This window comes from Sceloporus occidentalis, unplaced genomic scaffold (genome assembly GCF_023333645.1).
Source record: "Sceloporus occidentalis isolate IW3139 unplaced genomic scaffold, rSceOcc1.0.p SCAF_29, whole genome shotgun sequence".
Classification (NCBI taxonomy): Eukaryota; Metazoa; Chordata; class Lepidosauria; order Squamata; family Phrynosomatidae; genus Sceloporus; species Sceloporus occidentalis.
Genome location: NW_028317009.1, coordinates 6,064,822 through 6,088,271, shown reverse-complemented (window position 1 = coordinate 6,088,271; position 23,450 = coordinate 6,064,822). Strand labels below are relative to the sequence as shown.

Below are 23,450 nucleotides of genomic sequence, written 5' to 3'. Positions count from 1 at the left end.
TTATGCCCCGTTGTTTTTAGTGCGAGAAAGACGCAAGGATCTGGGAAGGATGTTCCTGTGGATTTGAAAGATTTGTTTGGCAAAGTAATCGTAGACCCAGAGAGGAAAATATCGGAATAAACAGGGAATGAAGTAAGCAAATCGGCCCGGCGTGTAAGAGGAATTGGGACTTTGCGCAAACAAAGCATGACACGCGTCTTCCAGTACCGGCGTGAGGTCGGAAGAGGAAATCGCAGCCATTTCATCGTGCAGTTCTCTCAGTTTCAATAGATATTCCTCGCCGTAATCGTCTTTCACATCTGCCGTTAGGTTAGCCAAAATATTCTGGTCTTGAGCAGACCAATTTTCACGAGAGCCAAAAATATCTGTTTGAACAACAAAAGTTGCAAATTCAACTCAAATCCTCTAAGGCAAGGTCTTTAGATAGAAATTACATTTGTCCTTCCAGGGGGGGGAGTTATGAATTAAAGTTTATAAAGGGGTTTTCTCACCCTAGCAATCAGTGGAATGTTTATGCTGATTGGACTATTAGTTGCTATGGTGATAAGACCACTTTTCATGTATAACTTAAACTAAAATTAAAAATGTTCATGTAAGGGGGGGAGAAGAATTAAAAATGTATTTCCTTTCTAGTATTTTAATTAAGTACGATACTTTATCTAAATCAGTCAAGCTATCCATGGGATTTATAAGCAGTAATACTTCCATCTAGTCTGTCTTGCACATGCCCATTAGCAGGAGCAAAGAAAGGTGGGCTTCATTTTGTTACTTTACGCATACACCTACTTGTTTTGAAGCCGCTTGGATGAATTGTTGCCACTTTCACCCCCCATTTGAAGAGGTCTTGTCGCATCACGGCACAGAACATCGTGAGAGCGGCTTTGGATGCGGCGTAAGCTGCAAACCCTGGAATAGGTGTGTGTCCTAAAGCAGATATGGGTGGGGGGAAAGAACTTTCAGAATAAATACCAAATGCATATAGCAATACAGCATGCCGCCTATACAGCCAAATGTTAGCTCAGATTTGGCAACATTTATATATATATATATATTTTAATTTTTTTTTTAAATACGTAATTTCCAAAAAGGTTGGTAATTGATGCTTGTTTATTCCATGGAAGTCTGTGGGAGATGGCTGTTAGGAAGAAAAATTGGGAGCTTCTCGAAAGGCGTGCATTTTCAGGGAGCTTTTGGAAGTTGTGTACGAGAGGGAAAGTCTGATGGAAGGAACCCTCAGAAGAGACAATTCGTGAAATGAATGGAGAGCCATTTGGGATGTATTTAGGAAAAAGAGGGTAGTGATATAACTGTGCATAATTGTTAAGGACTCTATTTGTCAAGATCAGAAGTTTGAATTCGATTCTTCAGGATATGTGGATCCAATGGAGCAGCTGATGAGGAATGGTGGACAGAGAAAGTTTAGTCGTAACGCAGTGTTGAAGACTTATTGGAGCGGTGAACGCAGGGACAAAGGGGGGACTGGTTAGTAGGGACTTGCAATAATCAAGACTGGAAATCACTAAAGTAGTGGATTAGTAAAATAGTTTCTAAAATGTCTGTACAATGTCTTGGCCAAATTCTTAAATTTTAAATTAGATCTAATATACAATTTACTGTGGAACAAAGACTGAGAGGAGACGCAGATTAGTGTTGTCCGTGTACCGGCACTGTTGGAAACTAAATGAAGATATGAGTTGTCCAAGTGAAGAGGTGTAGATGTTGAAGAGTAAAAACCCAAGAACTGAGCCCCGAGAAACAGCAACGGATAACGGTACGGGAGAGGAACAAGTTTAAGTGAAGGGGACAGTAACAGTACGGTCAGAGAGGTAGGATCTGAAGCAGGAAAGAGCTTTGTCTGGGTTTGCAATGGACATGAAGGGTTTGTAGAGGTCCAAGCATATAAGTAGAGAGAAGTTTGTTGGTAATTTAAGTGAGTGCTGTCTCTGTGGAATGCCTGAGAGTTTGTGGCGAGAAACTTAGTTTTTTTAAATTTTAACATTTGAACAGTTTGGATGCTACCGGGAGAAGGAAAACTGGACAGTAGTTTGGGGATGAGGGATAAAGAGAAGGTTTCTTGGGATGGGAGAGACAATGGCCTGTTTAAATGAGGATGGGATTGTACCAGAGGAAAGATTAAGATATTAGGGCTAAGGACACCAGAAAGGGTTGATATGAGATGTGAGGGTACCGGGTCGGGGAGGCTAGTGTTGAGTTGGGAGGACGAAAGAACCTCAAAATCTTCAGTAGGGATGACTGGACTGAAGTAGTAGGTTTGAGGAGGGAGGTTGAGGATGTTATCTCTGATGGTGTTAATTTCGTTTCTAAAGTAGAGGTGTTGGTGGGAAAGGAAGGGTGTTAAATGTGGAAAACAGACGTTTATGGTTATGGGAAAGGGAAGAGACTAAATGGTTTGGTGAGATGGAGAGCGAATGTATAGGAACGGAGCGAAAGTTTTTAATTTGTAAAGTCTTAAGGTAAAGAAGACTTTTCACAGGCGTTCAGGGGGTACGTGACCACTTTTGAACGGGATGGGTCTGTGGAATGCCATGGCGGAGGTGAACAGTGTGTGTGTGGGGGGGGACACAGTTACAAGACCAACCCATAGCTACGACTGAGGCTGGGGGGGGCATTTGAGAGAAGTGGCAGAAGTGTGTTAGTGAATTAACGAATATATTGAAGAAAGGTGGGAGAACATTGGGTCAATTTGGTGGCCATCACGCCGCGTGGGTGAGGTGGTCCATTTGTGAGAGACCAAGAGGAGGAGAGTGGCAGCAATTTGCAACCAGCGGGTGAGGATGGGCCATCAATCGGTATATTGAAGCCCCAAGATTAGTGTAGGGATGGTGGAAGAAAGAAAAACCTACGCAGCAAAGTGATGGAAGAACTGGGAATTAAGAGGAATCTTCTATAAAAAAGCAGACTGTTAATTTCCCTTTTTGTAGAAGATTCTTCTGCGCAGAGTACTTGAAAGCCTCACTACTAATTTTTCTTTAGAATATTTTTTTTTTTACTCTGAAATGTTAATCCCAGTTGAAATGACTAACTTGTTAGAGGTCACAGTAACCTTAAATCTAACTGTTCGCATTCTGTTGTATGCCGATCAGGAAATATAACCGCATGTACAGTTCATTGTGGAAAACAGCTATCAGATAACAAGCTAGAACATGTATTTGCTGTATTACTTAAAATGAATAATCCAGCATTAACTAATCTTGAACCAGGGTATTGTCTAGAATTGCTTCTAAGAGGTACTGTATGTTAAATCTTCCTGCACAAATATAACAGGTTGCCCCCCCCTGCAGTGGCGGCTAATCCCCTTCTATGGCTTCCTAATCCTTTTCACTGGACAAACTGCTCTTGTCCACAAGGCTTGCGATTGCTACTGCCTTTCTATCTGTAGAGCAAGCGTTCCGGTCTATGGGGGAAAAAAAAAAATATACTTAACAGTCGCTGTGCGTGCAGAAATGCAGAATTTCAATGGCTTCATTTAATCCCCAAATTTTTGAAATTCTTCCTGTTTTCGAGAAGTTTTCTGCACGTGCAATTACAATCACGTAGCAAACTAATTAAATAATCAAAAGCCCAATTACTTAACCATGACAAGCTAGGTCTGACAAAGTAATGAGCTCATTAATTAATAGCAGAGATGTAAGACTTGGCTTTTAAGCCTTGATTGATCCATCCACTAATATTTTTGTACATAACTGGCTGGGTAGAAAATGTGCCGTATTATTTCAGCACTAGAGTACAGAGCTCTAAATAAAGGCTACAGGTGCTCATTAGATGCTCCGACTATGCTGTCAATCTTAACTACCCCCATACTTTCCTACATTTGTCATCATAAAGTATTTGGAAATCCGCAGACATACCTTGGCAACTTTGCGCTGTATTTGTTGTGTAAAGTTAATCCACATTTCATATCGGGATGGGTTTTGTACAGATTGATATCTCCATACTGCCATTTGTACTTTCATAACATATAGGTGTGGTGATGTTATCTGATGACACAATGTAATCGTTTGTGTCATCCGTTTCTGGTTAAGGGGAGACCGGGTTTCTGACGTTATTTGTTGTCTTTAAAAAATCATCCTATGTCATACCTTTCAAGATGACATCACTAGACTGCTGTCTACAGAAACATACCTAGTTGTAGGAGGGATGGTCCTCCTTTGGGACCCAAAACAGTTTGCCCCTCTTTTGTAGGAGCTCGGGATGTTTTCGGGGTATGAGGGTATTGCAGGATTCTACAGCCTTACAAGTTACAATAATGTGTTTAGAAACAAAAGAGAATGTTTTGCTAACTAGAATACATTATCATTCTTCTAAATAACACCATCATCTAGGAAATAGGGGACAAAGTCTGCTAAAAGCCCACCAGCCAGACCTTGGTCTTCCGCCCTTCAAACAAAAGTGCTGCTCTTTCCCAGGAGGTCAGAATGTTTGCTGGGTAGGCTAGTATCACCTATAGTATCACCGGGTTCTACAGCCCTAAAACTTACAATGTGTGTAAAGACAACAGGTAATGTGTTTGTAAATTACATTGTGTAGATAAAATACATTCTAGTTACCCAGTTACAAAAAAAGTCACTAGCTGGTGTAAAAAGTCTGGCTAAAGCTCTTCTTATCTGCTAACTCATTCTTGGAGTATTGAGTGAGAGTTACGCTGGAAGTGTCTTCTCGGGCATCTTATATGAAATGACTCAAACCAAAGAACACGTGTGTGTAACGTATAGAATGTTTTTGACTTTTCATACCCGTGTCTCGTAGGCTCTCGTACTAGGCTTCTGTGTTGACAGATCATTAGATCCAGTAGGTGCAAAACTAAGTCTCTAATTATTAGTGCCTGATACACCAGGTAATAAAGCAACTTCTCTGAGGCCACATGAAGGTGACATGAGTATTGAACCTTACCCCCCAGCTCCCGGCTCGGTGTCACAGTACACAGTATTTTAATTTACATAGAGATCTCCCTCTCTCCATGTTTATTGAAAGCTGTTACATCGTAGAGCGTTTTTCTTGTACTTTACATTTCTCCTGCAGGTTATTAACTCCAAGGCTCTAAATAATTAGTAAATGCTGTACTTTGATTTCATTAGGGGCTACTGATGCCACAAAGCACAGAATTGCTTAAAACAATTAATGCTGGAGCTTCTTTCAACCGGGGAGTTGAAGAATTAATTTTGGTCTTGAGGGTCCCACAAAAATTATGTCCTATTACTGTTAGTGACGATGAGGAGCGGGGGCTTTTCAGCTATTTGTACAGGGACAAGTATTTGGAACCAAAGAAAGAATAACATTTCATGGAAAACAAGCTGCTTATGGCTTACTGATTGTTTGCATTCAGCAGAAGTAATTTTGACAAAGAAAAGGCAACACATAGGAGTTGGGGAATCGTGGGTCCTCCGCCATTGCTGGTGGGGACAGAAAATACTTGTTGGGTTTTACGCTTAAAAGTGCGTACTTGGCTTTATATTTACCGAAGGTCTGTATTGTGAGAGAATTGAGCATCTGAATGTTTAATTCATACTGTTTCCATATCCATCTCTAGTGGGGGGGGGGGTGCTGTTTCTTCCTACTTGGTGAATCTTACCTGCCATGCTTGAGATGCTCACTAGCCTTCCCTTAGCTTTCCGTAGCAAGGGCATAAACATTTTCGTAACGTGCGCGGCCCCGATGAAGTTCACATTCAAACACTGCTTATACACGCTTATCGGAAGCAACTCTCCATCTGCCATGTATCCAAGGACCCCAGCATTATGTACGATGCCCCAGAGCCCTGAAAAAAAGAACCAAATATGTAACTTTAGTTAAAATGAAATACAAAGACACGAACTCTTGTTCTGTAATCATCCGTTGGCTACTGTTTGAGATGGTAAATTAAAGACAAGTTACACGTGAAAAAAGCTTTATACTGAGAGCTACCCTAAGTATGTTTCTATTAATGGTGGATATGGCCCAAAAGCAATTGCCAACACTAGTAAAGTAATAAAAAATGTTTATGATGTTGTCAAAATAAGCATGTTTTGGTTAAACATGCCATCTCCTCCAATATTTTGGGCATGTTGCCCTTTCTAGAAGAGTAATTTATTTAAGCTGAACACATTCAACATGGAAATGTATTCAAAGCAATGAAACATTACCTAGGAAGAACCTTGAATACTAAGTCTCTGTGTTTGTACAGATGCCAAGTAGTATTGATTCAAAAGCTCAGAGTTAAAATTGTGTTTATGCCATTTTATCCTACATAAAAATGAAGATAAAACTTTAACGGAACTTTAAGTCCACGAAGTGTGGACAAAATGTGCCATCCCTGGTCAAGTGTTGGCTTGAAATGGTCTTCACATTGGAGATGTTATACCTTCATCTCTCACCCGACCCTTGATTTTGTCACACGCTGTCTTTATCTCTTGGCCACTGGTGACGTCCAGTTGGATCAAGGAAAGCCTTGAAGAACAGATCTTCTTCAGTTCTTCAGCTCCCGGCCCTTTCTTATCCAAAACACCAGCAAAGACAAGAACACCTAGTTCATCCAAGTGCTTAGCTAGTGCATGTCCAAGCCCAGAATCACACCCTAAATGATGGGAAAAATGACAAAATGTACAGGGATCAGCCAAAGTAAATATCTCGCAAAAGATCAGCCCGTTAAAAGCATTTAACAAGCGCTAATTTTTTTTATAGAAGTGCCATACAATAAGAACGATTTATGTAATTTTGATAGACGCTTAATCCGGACAAATAAAGAAGATAGTTAAACAATAGTAATCTTTATAGCCTGGGGTATGATACGTTGGATACATTTACAGCATACCTGCCCTCTCACACATACATTGTGGTTCCCTGACATGCTCGGGCTGTACAATGTACTTCACATGCAAAACGCAGACAACAATTACCATCCAGGATACTCTGGGGGCATGCAGAAGTGCCAAGACACTACACCCTGTCTCTTTCCTCTCGTTTATCTCATACGTTCTTTTTTTTCTATGCCTAGGGCTTGTAATGGCATATTTTAAAATGTTATCGGATTCTATCATCTATAACATTTTTGTAACCAAGCTGCCAGGTGATATTTGACCCAGACAAGGCATTCATTGCTGCCTCAAACCTATTGCTTGGTTTCTCTTTTCACGGTAGGACACACTTGCCTTTAATACAGTGTTGTCGAGTTTCTGTGGATATCAAATTGGACAAAAATCTGTGGCTAACATAGCGGAAGAGGGAGGGGGGGTTAGAGGATTTAATTGCAGACGGGAAATAAGTTTTATGATTTGGGAAATGCTATGAGGAATTGAGGATATGTACTGGATCAGTCTTGGGTTGTTGTGAAAGCACTAGATAGACATCAAATAACCCTACAGTTGAAGGTTAGGGAAATTTATAAAGTTCTAGAACACTTTGGGTAGAAAGTCTCCGCAAATACCAAGAAAGGGTAGATGGAACACTATGGTCGCTTATCTTTACATGGAGAGTGGATATCACAAAGCAAAAGAAACATCAAGTCATAGACCAAAAACACAATGGACGTAGCTGGTGCCAGCTGGGAACTTGGTTGAGAAAGACCCCAAATCTCATCTTAGTCTGATTATTTTTTCCTCAAGCCAACAGAAAAAAAACTGATATTAATTTCTTTCAATCAAATGCATGATTTGAAAAGGTTGCGTGTTTATACAAACAGCATATAATACCACTCTGATACAGTTTTTATTACTGAGAAAGATTTACTTTGAAGGAGCCGTGACAGCCTTGACATGTTTTCTATGCGCAATATAAATAATTAGGATTCTCCGGCATTGTTTGAATGCACGAAGCTGTCTCGTTTGTTATGGGATACCTGACGAGAAAAATGAATTAATTTGCCTTACTGCTTGTTACCTGGATGCTAACAAATGTATACGGCATGAAATCTTTCTTTCTGTAAATCTATAAAGGAGCCAACTTCAGCGCAGGGCACTGATCAGATGCCACGTGAAGCTAAAAGGTCACTACAGACCCGTTCTATGTTTGTATACGTGTTCTTTACCCATGTGCTCTTCAGCGTTTTCCTTCCCTACAACCTTGTCCTTCTTGTTTCTTCTTTTCTGTCAAGTACGCGCTTTAACTGTCCTCGGAAAGAGCGGATCCATAAACGAGCAGCCAAAATATTCAAATTGCAAAGGACAATTTAATCTAATGGTTTAGCGGGCGAAGTTAGAAAGTGCATTAAAGAGAAATACAATTTCCTTTAGGTATGGTGTATAGGTACATTGGTTTTTATAGACTTTGCTGAGGATTTATGGGTGTACGCCATTATTAAAGTGTTTTGACAGCCAATGGCAAACAGGATAAGTCAAAGCAGAGCCAACGATCAATGTAAATAAAGTCATTTGTGCTACTTTTGTACCAACGGAGCGTCCTGCCGACTCCTTTTGCTTTCCCGGAGCCCTCAGCCTGTGACTGTGAGAGATGCCTTTTTAAGACCGGTTTAAAGAAATGCATTTGTATTTCATTTAGTTTCATTCACCCGTAGCCCAAAAGTGTTATTTTTTTTTTTATTTGAAGTTTGAGGCAAATGGTGTGAAAAAACAATTGCTTGCCCAAGGTTACAGACTGCTGAATAGCTGTCAAATATGTCACTATTCCATATACTGGACGACGGCCCGCTCGCCAATAACCCGGAAACTTGGCGTGATATGGAATATTTGGGGAGAATATTGAACATACTGACCTACTAGGAACTTTTAATTTACCCTGATTCACTAGCTTTGAGCCGTTTCTCGTACACAGAACTTCATAAGAACTCAGAACAACATTTGAATCCTCGCAGAAATATTTCTTTTTGTCTTCGTGGACAAGCATGTATTTCAAATACAGTTTAGTGAATGATTTAGACCCAACAATCGTACACTAGGTCTTCCAAGAATTCATGACATCATAATGAGTTCCTAATATTAAATTTTCCTCTGAAAGGGACTAAAAGCTTTTGAACCGTTTGGACCTTGTTTTAAATTTGTTATTTTTGGTTGTCGAGTAATGATATTTTAAAACTACTCCAAAGTTTTATTTTCACTATATTAAGTGCTTGTATTCCAGTGGATCAAATGCAGACTTTGATTCGTTTCTACCTTCTGGCAACTTTCCATGCATGTGCTTAAAACGAATCCTGTACTAAAAATTCATAGTAACATTTTATTTAAAGAGTTCATACATAAGATTTGGTTACACCAAATTATCACAAGCATGGGAAGCAGATTTCACATCAATCATTAATTTTGTTACAATATATGTATGAAAACTTACTACCGAGTATCCGATTCTTAGAACCTAGGTAACGTGTATGTCAAAGAAATACGTTGTCATTGGAATATACCGCGCATGTGTGTGCGCAGACAAGCTGATTTATTGCCAGTCTAGCGTTGTGAATTCACTTATAAAATCTAAGGCTGTGCTAACGCTGTGTTGCAGATGGCTGCGATCCAGAAGTACCACGTTTTAAAAATAAAGATTGTGCTGAGTTTAAAGAAGCAGAAAAGGAAATCCGAGTAAGTGTGTGTGTGTGTGTGTGTGTTTATGTATGGGGGTGTATGCTTTAGACCAAAAAAAGGTTTAATGCTTTTGTACATATAGGAGACGAGTAGAGTGAGGTTGATACCGAAAGGCTCTCACCTTTTTGTATATACATATATTTTGGCTAGTGGAACTCTTGGTTCCACCCCAGTCTGCTCTTTGCGCATGCGTGTCCCCTGCGCACATTCGTACAAGCTTTCTCATGCATCGCATATAAACTGTACGATGTGGGAGTTTCCTCGCTTTGAGTCACGCAGGTCGGAAGTATCGGAATTAGAAGTTAAGCAATTTTAGTTTTGGTAGTAAAGTAATTAAAATCATTACAGAATCTAGACTTAGATGGGAGTCGTGCCATTTGGCCTGTGCTTCTTTAAGTAATACCATGGAATATATGTTTTGTAGCTAGTTTTTATTTTGTATGAAGCTAAAGTGCTTTAGTGTCACAGGGTGCAGAGAATTCTTATTCTACAATTTGTGACATTTTCAGAGATTATAATACTCCAGCTGCCAGTATCTCCACCAGGAGGTCTGATTGCTTTAGCCGGTGTAATTACTCTAAGTACTCCATACACTCTGTTAAGCAAAGGTATGCAAGATGCTGGTAATAGAAACAGATAGGGTCAGAAAAAAAAGACATTAAAAGTTAGTAAAATATGAAAGTCGTTGATAAAAAGAATAAAGCCAGGGTTTATTAGAACATTATTGTACATCACACATTTTCCAAAAGGAACAGAATATGATAGACTTGTAAAACCTTTGTCTGCTGTGAATCATGCCCCTCTTCTTTAACAAGCAATAATTGTCGAACAAGAGGGACATGTAGTTGGAAAAAAGTTTTCTTAGGTAAGATGAAAAGGGAATATATTTTTAATACTAAGTAAAATAAAGTAGAACCGCTCAACTGTATAGAATAACTTAAAGCTTTCTCCTGTAACATAATGTTATAGTGCATACGCTGCTGCAAGCCAGAAATATACAAATACAGAATAATAATGGCAATAACGTTATTTGATCTGGTTTTTCCATTGCAAGGATACACAGAAAATATCTAGAAGCATGAGGGTAGCCCAGACTATTAGGGTGTTTTTTAAAAAAAAAATAAAAAAATATATACATTGGTTTTGCCATCAGAAACATTGTATCAAATGTTCCATTTTGGGGGTCTTACCTGTGATGAGCACAGCCTTGCCTTCCATAGGTAACATATCTCTGACAGGTATTGAAAAGTAGTAGGCGACGCATGATAACACGAAGAGGGTGAGGACGGCTCTTCCAGACGCACAGAAAAAGGAGATAATCCCCAATGTAAGCAGAGACAGGAGACCACAGACGGAAGCATTTTCTATCTTCACCTTGTTCTTCGTTAGTTTGTAAATGGTCAATCCACTAAAAACAGCACTTACTGCTAGGTGGAGCAGCATAGACTCATACTGGACCAACTCCATATCCCAGGGTCAGGTCCCAGTCAGCGGCAGAAATGTGTTGATGTCTCGGGAACCCTCTGCATTTAGCTAGGTAAAGGATTTCTCAACTTGTATGAGTTTCTAACAAATTGCTGGTATAAATATTAATCTTCTTCCCACCTCTTTTTGTGTGTATCATTTTTTTTTTTGTCTGGTATATTTGCTCCTCCCTTCCAGACTTATCACTACTTGTACAAGAAGCTCCAATAACCCATGCATTACCCAAAGGGAGAGCAAGCAGCCTTTTCTTACAGCCATGGAGAAGAGTGACAAACGTTACTTATTAGTCCATAGGCAAGAGCCTTATGCAGTTATCAAAAATAAGCTCATTCCCAGCGGCCCGTGTATCAGGCCAAAAGTAAAGCTAATATACAACACTGAAAGCCCCTCTGGACCTCTCCTCCAGCCCAACCTTGGTAAATGTAAAAAAAAAAAACCCCAAAAAACGGCCATTGAACAACTAATTTTTAGATGCCTGGTTTGTAATCACATTCATGTCGGTAGAATGCCTTTTCATTAGTAACCGGGGCCAAACATAACTTGCCCTAGGTTATAAGTGACAGGCGTCTCACTTTGAGGTCTGGAAGCCCTCACGTGCATTTGCGACATCACAATCCAAGTGCAAATAACTGTTGTTCCAAATGTTGACCATCTTTTTATATGCAGCTTAAAGTATCAGATTTGATCTTTACCAGCGCCGTCGGTCATGTTAATAGTCGAGGACCGTTTTGTCTCCAGTTTTCAAACCCCAGAGCAGACCACTAATTGAGCTAATATTTCTATCCAAACTATCTTTTTAAAATGGTAATTTTTGCAGATCATGGTTTAGAATGTAAGATCCTAATAACCCTTTAAATTATCCCACTGATTGTAACAGCGCTGCGGAATCTGCTGGCGCTATATAAACAAATGTAATGTGACTCGATCTCATTCCAACAGCTCCGGTAGAACTCTCGCTATTCCGCATTCTAAGTAAAGTTCTTCTGGCGAGAAGGTTACGCTTATGTTTGAGAAATTGGTAGCAGTCAGCTTGTTGAGGTTATCATGCTGACACAAGCCATGGGAATCAGCAGATTGTTTAGCAACACGTTCTGATAAGGTCCAGCATAGGTGGGTAGTCTGCACATGACGTTGATAAGAATGTGTTGTTCCTACTGTTTTTCTTACGCCCGCAGCTGTTTCAACATGACAATTTAACCCGTCTCGTGACAGACTCTGCAGTACGGTTAGACATTTCTTCAATAGTGTCTCCATTAACGAGTCCTTTGTGACAGCTCTACAATATGACCACAAAGTCTTTAGGGGTGGCTGAGAAACGTAAAAGGTTTATTGCATGGCCCAAAAATAGAAGATAAACAGAAGGCTAGCCATATGCACAGCAACCTGGTTCATAACCAAGTCAGGATTATGTCTTGCGTGGTTCCAGTGTGTGGCCCTTGGCCGTGGAAAACTGGAGTGTCTGGATAAGACTAGGACATCTGGATAAGCCGATGAAGTTATTTTCATTTGTGCTTTTTGAAGATGCCAAAGCTCAACATAGGATCTTCTAATAGTTGGTTAGTTCAGTTCTACATGTCTGCTGACAAAAGTGACTCTTTATAATAGAGAGATACAAATGGACAGCTGGGGGGTACAGGTGACCCATGAGTTAACTACACAGATTAAGCCTTTAATGCGAAAAATTTAGCTTGTTTAAATACCATTATTTAAAAAAAAAAAAAAAACCTTTTTTTTTCGCTTTTATATATTAGGTTCTGATATGCTTTTAATGTATATTATTAAAGTTTGGCTTTCTGGTAAAATAAGGTTATTTTTATTGATAATGAAAACTTTAATTTAAGAAAAAAAAATGAGCTATTGTTACCCGAGTGAATAAATTAATAACTAAATCCACTTAAAAGAAGATTTTCTTACCAGCCCCATCTGTATGATACGGGCGAACCCCTCTGAAATCATTCACTTCACCGATGTTCTTTCGAGCCGCATCCAACCAAATACACCTTTTAATTGGATCTTTAAAGCTGGCAGGGCTGTGCGTTTTCAGGAAGCGTCTGTCTGTGCTGCCGTGAATATTCTGTTCGAGGGCAACGTGCCCGAAGGAGAAGTTTTGTTCTTCACAGATTTCACCGGAAGCAGTTTCTGTGCACGTTCTTTGGGAACAGCATAAAACATAATGAACATCAAAAGAACGTTCGGAGAAGCCAGAGAGATATGCGTGTTCTGCGCTAGAATCAGTACTTGTAGTATTAGGACTTCTTGCCAATGGTTTCCAAACGCTAATGCTGTCATTTAGTAGTTATTGCCCCAAAAAAGTGCATTCATTTCATTTTAACCTATGAGTGCTCTGGTATTGCTTCATGTATCTATCTAGTTTCCCTTCCCAATGTAAATATCTCTATATCTCAACAAAATAGAATTAATTTAAGTATTTTAAGGCGATCTGTCTGAAAATGTAATATGGCAATAGATATTTCTCCCACCCCCTGCCTGTCTCCATGGAAGGTAATTAAAGTATAAAAAGTGACCTCCCATTGGAATTGAAGACCCCCCTCGGTCCGGATTAATTATAAAGATCAGGGCGTAAAATAGTCCGCAGGCACCACAGCTATAAATCTGTACGGATTTTTGAAATAGCCTTTCTTTTTTTAACGCACGTTGACCTTCTTTTCCTAAATTATTTAATAACTGTGAAAACAAAAAGAGAAATCTGGTATTGTGTAAGAATTCTGTCACTTCATTATGTGGAGTAACAGAGTGTGCTTGTCGTTAGCTTGGGGTTTCGCGAGAAGCTGTAAACTGTTCCAGACTGCGTGGTTTTATTTGGTGATAGCTATTCCCCCAACAAGCGTATGTAACGTTTATTGGAAACGGCCGAATCGCTAATGGGGAACACGCCATCTAATAACAAAATGCACATACATTTTATGGCTGTAACGCCATAAAATGTAAAACACAAACAGTCCCCGACGAAGACCCCCTATTGCGGACTCGGAACATCTAGTGATTACAGAAGGCGCCCAATTCTCCAACCTTGTCTTGGCCGTCTTATGCCTGTGAGTGATGGAATGTAACCATGCATGGGACAGGTATAAGGCCCCTGAATGTAAGACGAGACCAACGGCTGATTAAGGTCGGACTATGGGGGGACTAGATGGGCTGAACGGGTCTGATCTGCCGTCAAGTTCTATGTTTCAGTATCTGCGCCACCCCCATTCTCTGGTTTGCATATTACTGTGCCAGGTCCTCAAAGCTTCTGTGGGTACAGTACTGTGACCACGTAGAGGCGCGCGCCGGGTTATAGGTGACCCGGGTATTCTATCTCAAATCATCCATTGGTCATTACAGAAATTTCGCTGCAGACCCGGCTACCAACAGCTCAGCCGGAGGCATCCCATGAGAGCCTGTCTTCCGATCCACGTAAACAAAGCCATGCTCCCAAAATACGCAAGATGTTTGAATGTAAAATGAAATGAATAAGCTCCAATTGCCAACCTTCCATACTGTTTTTTGTTGCTTTGGTCCCATTCCAGATCATCTCGGTTTGTATAGAAATGTAGCAAGTGTTAGTTTGGGTTTGTTTCCTTGTTTTTATGTGAGGTTTTGCTCCTCCCACGAGATAAACATTTAGAAGTTAACCTTGACCTCTGCCCGTTTGGCGATGCACGTAGCGCGGGTTTTTATTCTGCGTGTACTTTACATATTACAGGACTACATCCCTCAAAGCCCAAGCGGCAGCTGCCGCGACATATCAATTGCGTTACGGCTGTAATTTTCTTTAAGAACTCTCAGAAAGAAGGAAGCGATTATTGTTTATCCGTTCCTCTTCATCAACTTATCGAACGTTCCAATATGGAGACCCATATACGCAGATAGCAGGTTGCGAGGCGTAAATGGTGAAAGCCGGTATGATTTTATATCAACGTTCGTTTTAAGCTTTTCATGTGCCAATATGCTGTGCCATCTTAAGCTTTCATTTTGCCCATATGACTGTATGGAGAAAAAAAATCATGTAAAAAAAAAAAAAAACCCCAAAATTAATGAGCAGCCATCTGGTGGAGTCGGAGAAGCAGTTAATCACACCTAGAAGTTTAGTTTAGTTCCTTAGTATATCAACAGCCCTGAACGCAGATGCCGCTTTCCCATAATTAAAATTAGTAATGCTTCTGGCGTTCTGATTATTTTCGGGGGCTTTTTTATTGTTGTTGCCATTTGCCTCTGCTGATGTACGCAATTTGACTTTTGTTTATGCGATTTTATTCATTTTAATGTGCCTTTTATGTAAAGGAGCTAATAAATGCTCTTTTAAATGACATACAACATGTAGAGGAAGACATTACATTTAACGGTTGTTTTTTTTGTTTGTTTTTCCCAAATGTGACCATTTTATGATGATGTAGTTCCACGCAAAAACTATTTGCTAGAATGAAGTACTACTTAAAGAAGGCCTAGTGACATCATCCATTTGGTAGAATGGAGTACTTCTTATAGAAGGCCTAGTGACATCATCCATTTGGTAGAATGGAGTACTTCTTATAGAAGGCCTAGTGACATCATCCATTTGGTAGAATGGAGTACTTCTTATAGAAGGCCTAGTGACATCATCCATTTGGTAGAATGGAGTACTTCTTATAGAAGGCCTAGTGACATCATCCATTTGGTAGAATGACGTACTATTTATAGAAGGCCTAGTGACATCATCCATATGGTAGAATGGAGTACTACTTAACATTAGCTGCAAGAAACAAATAAATAAGAAAGCAAGCAGGACCCAGCATCCAAATAAAACAGGGATGACACCCATTGGCAGATAAAAATGGCTGCTCATGAAATAAATGCGGCGCATGCATTATCCAAGATTCCAACAAAAGCCGGCAATAGCCTGGACAGACGCATGGTGTTTAGCCGACGGCTACCTGACATATGAAGCACTTTTCTCCTTTACATAACGCAGAACACTATAACTAAAAACAATATTCCAACCGTTGTTCTCGGAGTCCATTCGAATCTCCAATTTCTCCTCTAACTTACTTTTTTTTTTTTTTTCTGAAAAATGCTTTGCATTGAATTTTAAAACCTACTCTTCACCATGAAAATATCCGTATGTATATTTATATTTTCCTGGGTACCTCATTTCCATTCCTGCCCGATTTATCTTATACGGCATTGATATAAGTCTCTAAATCAGAGCACAGATGCTTTTAGTGAATATCTTACCTTCCTTCTGATGTTTTGACCCACAATGCCCCACTAAGTAAAGAACCTTATGCTTGTTTCATAGGTACAGGAGGATTCTAGCTGATCCAGGTCTGGATGGATCCACTGCTGTAAATTCATGGGCAGGAGACACAGGAGTGTGACGTCTTCAGGTAAGATACCAATGACACACAATGGATGCAAAATTTATAATCTAGCAGGAATTCAGTGCATGGCGGAACTTCGCATTTGATGTTCCTTGCTAAGCATGATTGGCGCTAGTTTGTTTTATGTTTTTAAAATATATACATTTTAGCAAAAGCCAGTTCTTCATTTAAGGACCCCTTTTTACTGTTTGACCCACAAAATTACATACTTCGGTTCTGTTCAGATCTCACTGGTGACTGGAGAACGATAATCACGGACTAGCATGTTGCAAGAGCGTGTGATTCAGGAACACTCAGCCAAGTCAAGTCTAATAAAGCATTGAAGCAAAGCTTTATTAGCCACGCTGAGTAAGCCCCAGGTCGTTCGGTGCTAAGCAGGTTAATAGTGGAAGGGTCAAACGAAATCTGTCATGGGTTTGCAGCTGGACTCCCTCTCCAAACGGTATGCAACGGCTGATAAGACTGCTTAATTTTTCAATCGCACAATTAAAATGACATGGGTTTTAGGTCTATGGATTAACAACTAAGCCCAGCTGCTCCATAGCACCACACGCATGGTCCTCTGCCAGCCTCTTCCATCCTTCTACAAGTCAACGGAGCCTCATGTGAATTGTAGTTAAGCGACATCATGACCTACCTGTTGTGGCAACCCTTGGAGTAGACAAAAAAAGGCAGCTAAAGCACCGCGCTTAGCATTCACATCTTCCTGTTGTTCTGTACTTTAATCAATATCCTCTTTCAAAGCACTAGTGGATTAAATATATCCCTGTGCGGCCCGTGGGATGAGGCGTTTTAGCCTGGGAAATACAATTTAACTCCCTTTTGATAGTTACTAATTACAGCTAAATTACTTTATCTTTAACTAAAGTACCCTTCCATATGTTGTCTTTTTTTTGTTTTTTTAAGCTTGGTTTCCGCACACATGGACTCAATAATAAAACTCAAGTGTCAGGGGCTGTGTATCAAAAGCCAATGATGGTGCGAAGCTCAAAGAGCGATCCAAAGTGTAGCGCTTTACGAGTCAACCTGCCTCACGGCTATTTTTATATGATGTAAGCGCTCATGATGTCACACAAAGGCAGAAATGCATCGTGACTAAGTCCTAAAGTTTACACGGTAGCTCCTGCATTTTATTTCCCGTTACTTTTTAATCATCAGACAGCTCTTCCTTGGTGAATTACACAACAAGGAAATACGGCAAGCCTCTAAAGAAGATGTCTTTATTAGATTTATATAGATTGACACCTACACATGTAGACAGCAATACTGTTATGCAATTAAACATGACACAAATACAATATGTTCCGCATACAGTAGCGCCATCGAAATATGTGCATTATTTATCACAATACTAGCTGGTGTGGAAGAAACACAAAATGAAAACACGCTTGAAGTAATGGCATTTAAAACCAAAGCCTTTCATGTCTCAATCTACTTAAATGCATGATGTATAAAAGAAGTCTCAAAGTCGTCTTTCAGCTGCAGTTCTTGTAAATGGCTTTCAGATTTTGTGGAATTGTTGTCGATAAACAGGCGTCTCTGGTCCCATCGAGGCCCGGGTTTTCAGATGTCTTGTGGTTTGAAGAAACGTCGCTGCTCGTAGATCTGTGGGAACACGCTGTATTTTCTTCCCCTCTCTCGCTTTAAAGCGCAGCGGCGTCTGGATCGTTCTTTCCATTTTCCTTCGGAACAAACCCAGTTTGGACAGGCTTTAGACTCTGCGGCAGGAAGAAACTTGGATTAATTAACATGCGCAACACTGCTAAACTTCCATTGACCCATTTTGGAAAGAAAATGGCTATTTTTCTTAATAAAACACACAAGTCTTGGCTAGATATGTTAATTTGTAACCCTGAACATGCTGGGCCACCGCATGGATTTGCAGGTTCGGCTCTGGTCACTATTTTATAAAAAGTCTCCTGGATTTAAAAGATCCCTGTTTAGAAAGCTGTGCCCTAAGGGTAATACTTTGTAAAGAATAGCAGCCTATGTGTACTGGCATGGGGTAACGATTCTTAATACTCAACTCATTGAGTGCCATCAAAATACTGTCTTCCAGAGTAACATTTTTATACACAGTAAGAACATAAGTGAATACGGCGTTTAAAAACATATCAATATAAAATAATAAATATTACCAATTACAGGGTGCAGCCATGCCAGTGGTGCCACTCATTGTTAAACATAACCATACACAAGTGTATAAACCAAAATCCTCTCCGGGATATACTCTGGATACGCTTTCACCGCATACATTCTCAGGCCGAACGGTATACACGAAAAAGGGGCTTCCTCGGGGGCATGCGTCTCGATATGTACACCTCGATATGTACACTAAATCCCTATACATTATATCCATGCCGCTACGATTCGGCACCAGTATGCAAATATCACTGAAATACAGAAACATGCAGAATATATACCGTATTTGCTTGATTTATAAATGCTCAGGAAAAAATACCCCTCGTCTTATAATCGGGGTCGTCTTATAATCAGACCTCAAATAGGTCTCACTATGATCCAGATCCCCCGCAGCGCTGCAGGGGACCTGGATCCTCCTGTTTTATGCCCTCCATTTAACCCCCCCACACACACACAATTTACCGGCGCTTCTGACTCGCTGGTGTGTAGTCGGGGCAGAGGGTAGACGTTCACATAGTTTACATCAATTAACATTTACTAGTGAAACTTTTCCTATAGGGTCGTCTTATATTCAGGCTTTTTCTTTTTTTCCTAAATTAATATTCAGATTTTGGGGGGTCGTCTTATAATCAGGGTCATCTTATCGAGCAAATGCGGTGTTTGTATATCTACATATATATATATACATACATATATATATCTATATGTATATGAAAACCCTAAATAATGTTACATCATTGCTAATTAAAAATTCATGATTATTAAATACATATTTATATGAAAAGCTATAAATCAAGGAATCTGATTTACATGAAATCAGATCTTAAATGTCATGGGGTTTTTTTCTGGTTCCATGCGATTTAATTAAAGTCTGTCTTGTCCTAATCCCTGTCTTCGAGATACATGCCTGACGTAGATTGGGTCACCAACAACTCCCAGAAGCCACAGAAAGCAAAAGAAGCGTTCTAAGACTCGTGTAACCTGCCAGGCTACATGCCAGGATTACCGCAAATCGTATCAGAATCCTTTACCTAAAATGACATTTCCGTAGAAAAAAAAAAATCATCCCCGCGTTGGCTTCAGTGCACGGAACCTCTTCCTATAACATATTCTGCAATGTAAGCCTTGTAGCATTTTTTTTCTTTATTTCCCCCAAAATCATGTCGCTTTGGCTAATTGACCAAAAATAGAAACTTGGCATCGCTTTTTGCTCATTCTGCCTTAAACAAGAGCTTTCGGCGAGATTGACAGGAGAACAGCGAATGTATTATGTTCTATGGAGCTAATTGACGCCTCAATGCAGAGTCACTGCCTGAAAATTAAACCGACTTCTCTCCAATAAAAAATATATATATTTAGTGATTGTACAGTCTCCTGTGAGCCGAGGCGATAAGATATAGTTAAACTGTTTACTGCCTTACCCCAGAAATAATTACGCCGCAATTATCCGTTAAATACAGGCTGTTGCGCGTTTCTATAGTTCTTTCACAAATAAAATGGTTGGTTATTACATGATCAAATCTTAAATAGTGTTATAATGATACACTGTCAATGCTTAATACGATACATATAGCTACAAAATGTTAAACAATTTGTATACCAACAAAATAAACAATGTTTAACTATCATTAATAGCACAAAACAAACAAGACACCATGATGACATCACACAGGGCCTCGTAGATCCCCAGAAAAATGATTTTTGGGCAAGTTTGATTCTAAGTTTCTATTTATATTTAAATAGCCAATGGATCCTACATATGATTATTTGTATTTTAAGTTCTGGGTCGCTCCTGGCATTCATTATTCATGCGGTGCTATTCGTCGGTTCAGCTGGTACTTGGCTTAGATTGGTAAGAACTTGCTGGTCCTGACACTGCAGCTCATGAAAGAAAGTGGACCGGGTGATGACCTCATTCACTTAAGTTCCACTTCCAGCTTGGCGATGAACACACTATAACACATGCAGACACCAGGTAGCTTGATTCTATGGCATCATAGCCATACATTAATACCAAAGGAGCGTCTAAACCTATATATAAACCATAGAAATGCATATTTTCCAACCATTTTCTTCATTCTTGAAATGGCTCTTTAGAATTGTCGGCCGGTCCTGAGCGATCAGTGTCTGTGAAGCTGCTGTGACGGTTCAGTTTGATGCGGCCCTCTCTGCGGACTCGGCTAGGTTGGGGGGTGAGAGTTAGGTTATCGCTGTGTAGAAGGAGTGATGTGGGATTATGGATTGCTTTCTACAGCCGTTATAAATTAACAGTACCGGGGCGGCTTCCTCTGACAGCTCTTTGATGTCTAGGTTCAGCCGGATATACATCAAACCTCAAAAGGGAATTTGATCTATTTATCATTAAGTGCAGCAGACTTGTTCTCATCATTGAAATCACCTTCCAGTTTAACCCTTTAAAAAAAAAAAAAAACTTCCCACGAAAGTTCCAAAGACGGTGAGAAATCTCAGATCTTTAGAACGTGTGTTTTGCCATCTACGTTTATAGCGTGTATGTATATTATATGGATGATGGATATCCATTCTTAATTCAACTAATCTACACCAAAGCCTTTATTATGTACCCTTAATAAAAGGTCAGAGTACATTTTCGTGTAAGGTAATGCTGTGAAGATGTATTAGCGGGGATCACGTTAATATGTTGGCTGTTGGGTTGCAGTAATCTCTGCTTATGTTATAATGAGATGTGTGCATTCACAATGACTATATAGAATCAGACTGAAAATACCTTTAAACCTAGCAGACTGAATTACTCCGTTGCATGCTTCTCTATATCCGCAAATATACCAAGATGACAGGTGGGGCAACATGCCAACAATCCCCATTTGACTACCACAAGCGCCATTAACATCCAATGCACAGACCGACAGCGCCCTCTGTGGGAATACTTAGTATCGTTCTGCCCCAACAATCCTTCCCTTTTTGGACACAGCAGATTTATTCAAGGTCCTTCTTTCCTTTTTAAAAAAATCAGGCTTATAGTACAGAAAACCTATATAAAAAAATAGATCCTTTATCCGTTCAGCAGAACATCTGAAATGTGAGCGTTCCCTAAATGAGGCGTCATATGAAGCTTTTCAGTATTGGCGGCGGCAGTTCAGCCCCGAGGAAGGTTTACAGAATTCTTAGATTCCCGTTAAATTTATTAAGCACAAAGTGTTGGGATTCTGACGTTTTCTGGCACTGAACTGTCCGGTGGTCATAACATTGCACTGCTTTCATTACTGAGAATGATTGATCGCCACCTTCCTCTGGACATAGCTTCTCAGCCCAGTACCTTCGCACAGTTACACTTGCTCTTTTTTCATCTGTCATATATCTTTGTATGCTTTTTTTTTTTAAAAGCCATAAATCTTTTTTTTTTTCAGCGCTTATAAGATTTAAAGGGAGACAAAAACTGTTATGGCAGCCAAGATTTACAGTGTGCGGCTGAGGCTGGCCGGGGACCTCCCTCTGCACGGCCTTGTTAAATTAAAAGTTATTACAACGCGAATCAATGTGACCTTCTTCATAAAATGGCAAATGAACCGGTCACCGGTGTCTAATCGGCTTTATTATAGGACAATATGAAATGTTGCTTGATTGAGTTATGTGCCTGGTGAAGTAACCAAAGCATGGATCTGCCCGTTCAACAATTACACGTCCCCCACACCCTCGTGGGTTTCAAGTATTTCAGCGTTCTTAATATCAGATAAATGTCAGACCGGAAAACTCGACCATGATATTGTCATATATCCTGAACTTATACATGGTCATAGGATTTAAAAAGTTCAAGAAACACCGCTAGTCACGAATGCCAAGATCCTTACCCTAGTGACAGGCCAATTTTAAGTTAAGGGAAGGAAATGCCAAGATCCTGAATATTGTTTATAGGAAGATGTAATCCTAAAGTATTTAGGTCACGGTTACATTGGCCAGTTCACTAAACCCTTAGAAAATAAACCGCTTTTTTTTTTTTTTTAAGGTCACTTACACCTTGGTAGTTTTTGTCTGTCCTGTCCTCAGGAAGATTGATCATGAACACTGCTTTACTGTGCAGAGCTACACAGAATGCAGCCACTAGAGGGAGCTACTCACAAGTCTGTACTCGAGTACCTTGTACCATTGAGAGACTGCTGAGTACATTGGGGGCTCCTGGCCATTCCCGTCAATTTTATAACGATCACCTAATCAGAAATCCGGGTATAACTTGTAGGTCCTAAAAGGTATGTAAGAGGTTACAGTGTGCCTTTAATTAAGTAACATAGTCAGCCGTCAGTGCTTGTGGATTCTATAGGAGATGCGGTGCTGCTGAGCTATAGGAGGATCTGCAGTATTTTTACTGCATGTGTCCTGTTTGTGTACGTAATAGATTTAGTGTCTTGTGCCCATGTAGCTGGCAGTCTCTGCAAAAGTAAATTAAACATACATTCTAATGACTTTGGGGTAACAAAAAGCTTATGGAATACTTGCAAGGTTCAGATATTCTTGGCATTGTATCGATTTTTCAAGTTTTTCCTGGCAATCCTCGAGGGACTCGGCACAAGATCCTGTAGTAAAAGAAAAATAGCCCATTAGATAAAAACTCAGAAGGGAGAGAGGAAGGGTTAAGGAGAGGGGAGTCTGTGTACACCCGGAATTTAACGATACGGTGTAATAATGGTGTGTGAGCAGCCGATGGAGTACAGTGCTCGGACGGTGGATCGAGGTAGGGGGACTGGCTGTGATGGACATTTCCCCCGGGATTCCCTTACCCAAGCGCCGGTTCACTCCCCTGAGCGCCTTCAGCATAGCCTCCAAATCGACAGAGTTCAGTTTCCCCGCCATGGTGTTAACTGAGTCACATCACGTGCTCCCCGGCGCAGTCATAACTTCCGCATTCGCCCAGCTTCCTGCGTCGCCCATGGCAACCGCCGACATTCCTGTCAGTGCTGGGCGGCGCCAT

The 23,450-nt window shown here is 40.2% G+C and overlaps 1 protein-coding gene across 1 annotated transcript; it reads right to left on the bottom strand.

Annotated features, from left to right (window-relative positions):
• Positions 1 to 23,450, bottom strand: LOC149299221 (17-beta-hydroxysteroid dehydrogenase type 2-like). Its single transcript, XM_089486672.1, has 6 exons — positions 23,350 to 23,450; positions 10,712 to 10,812; positions 6,359 to 6,571; positions 5,591 to 5,776; positions 787 to 924; positions 1 to 365 (listed from the first exon to the last, which is right to left on the bottom strand). The coding sequence occupies exons 1-6, from the start codon at positions 23,448 to 23,450 to the stop codon at positions 1 to 3; spliced, it is 1,104 nt and encodes a 367-aa protein (XP_089342798.1).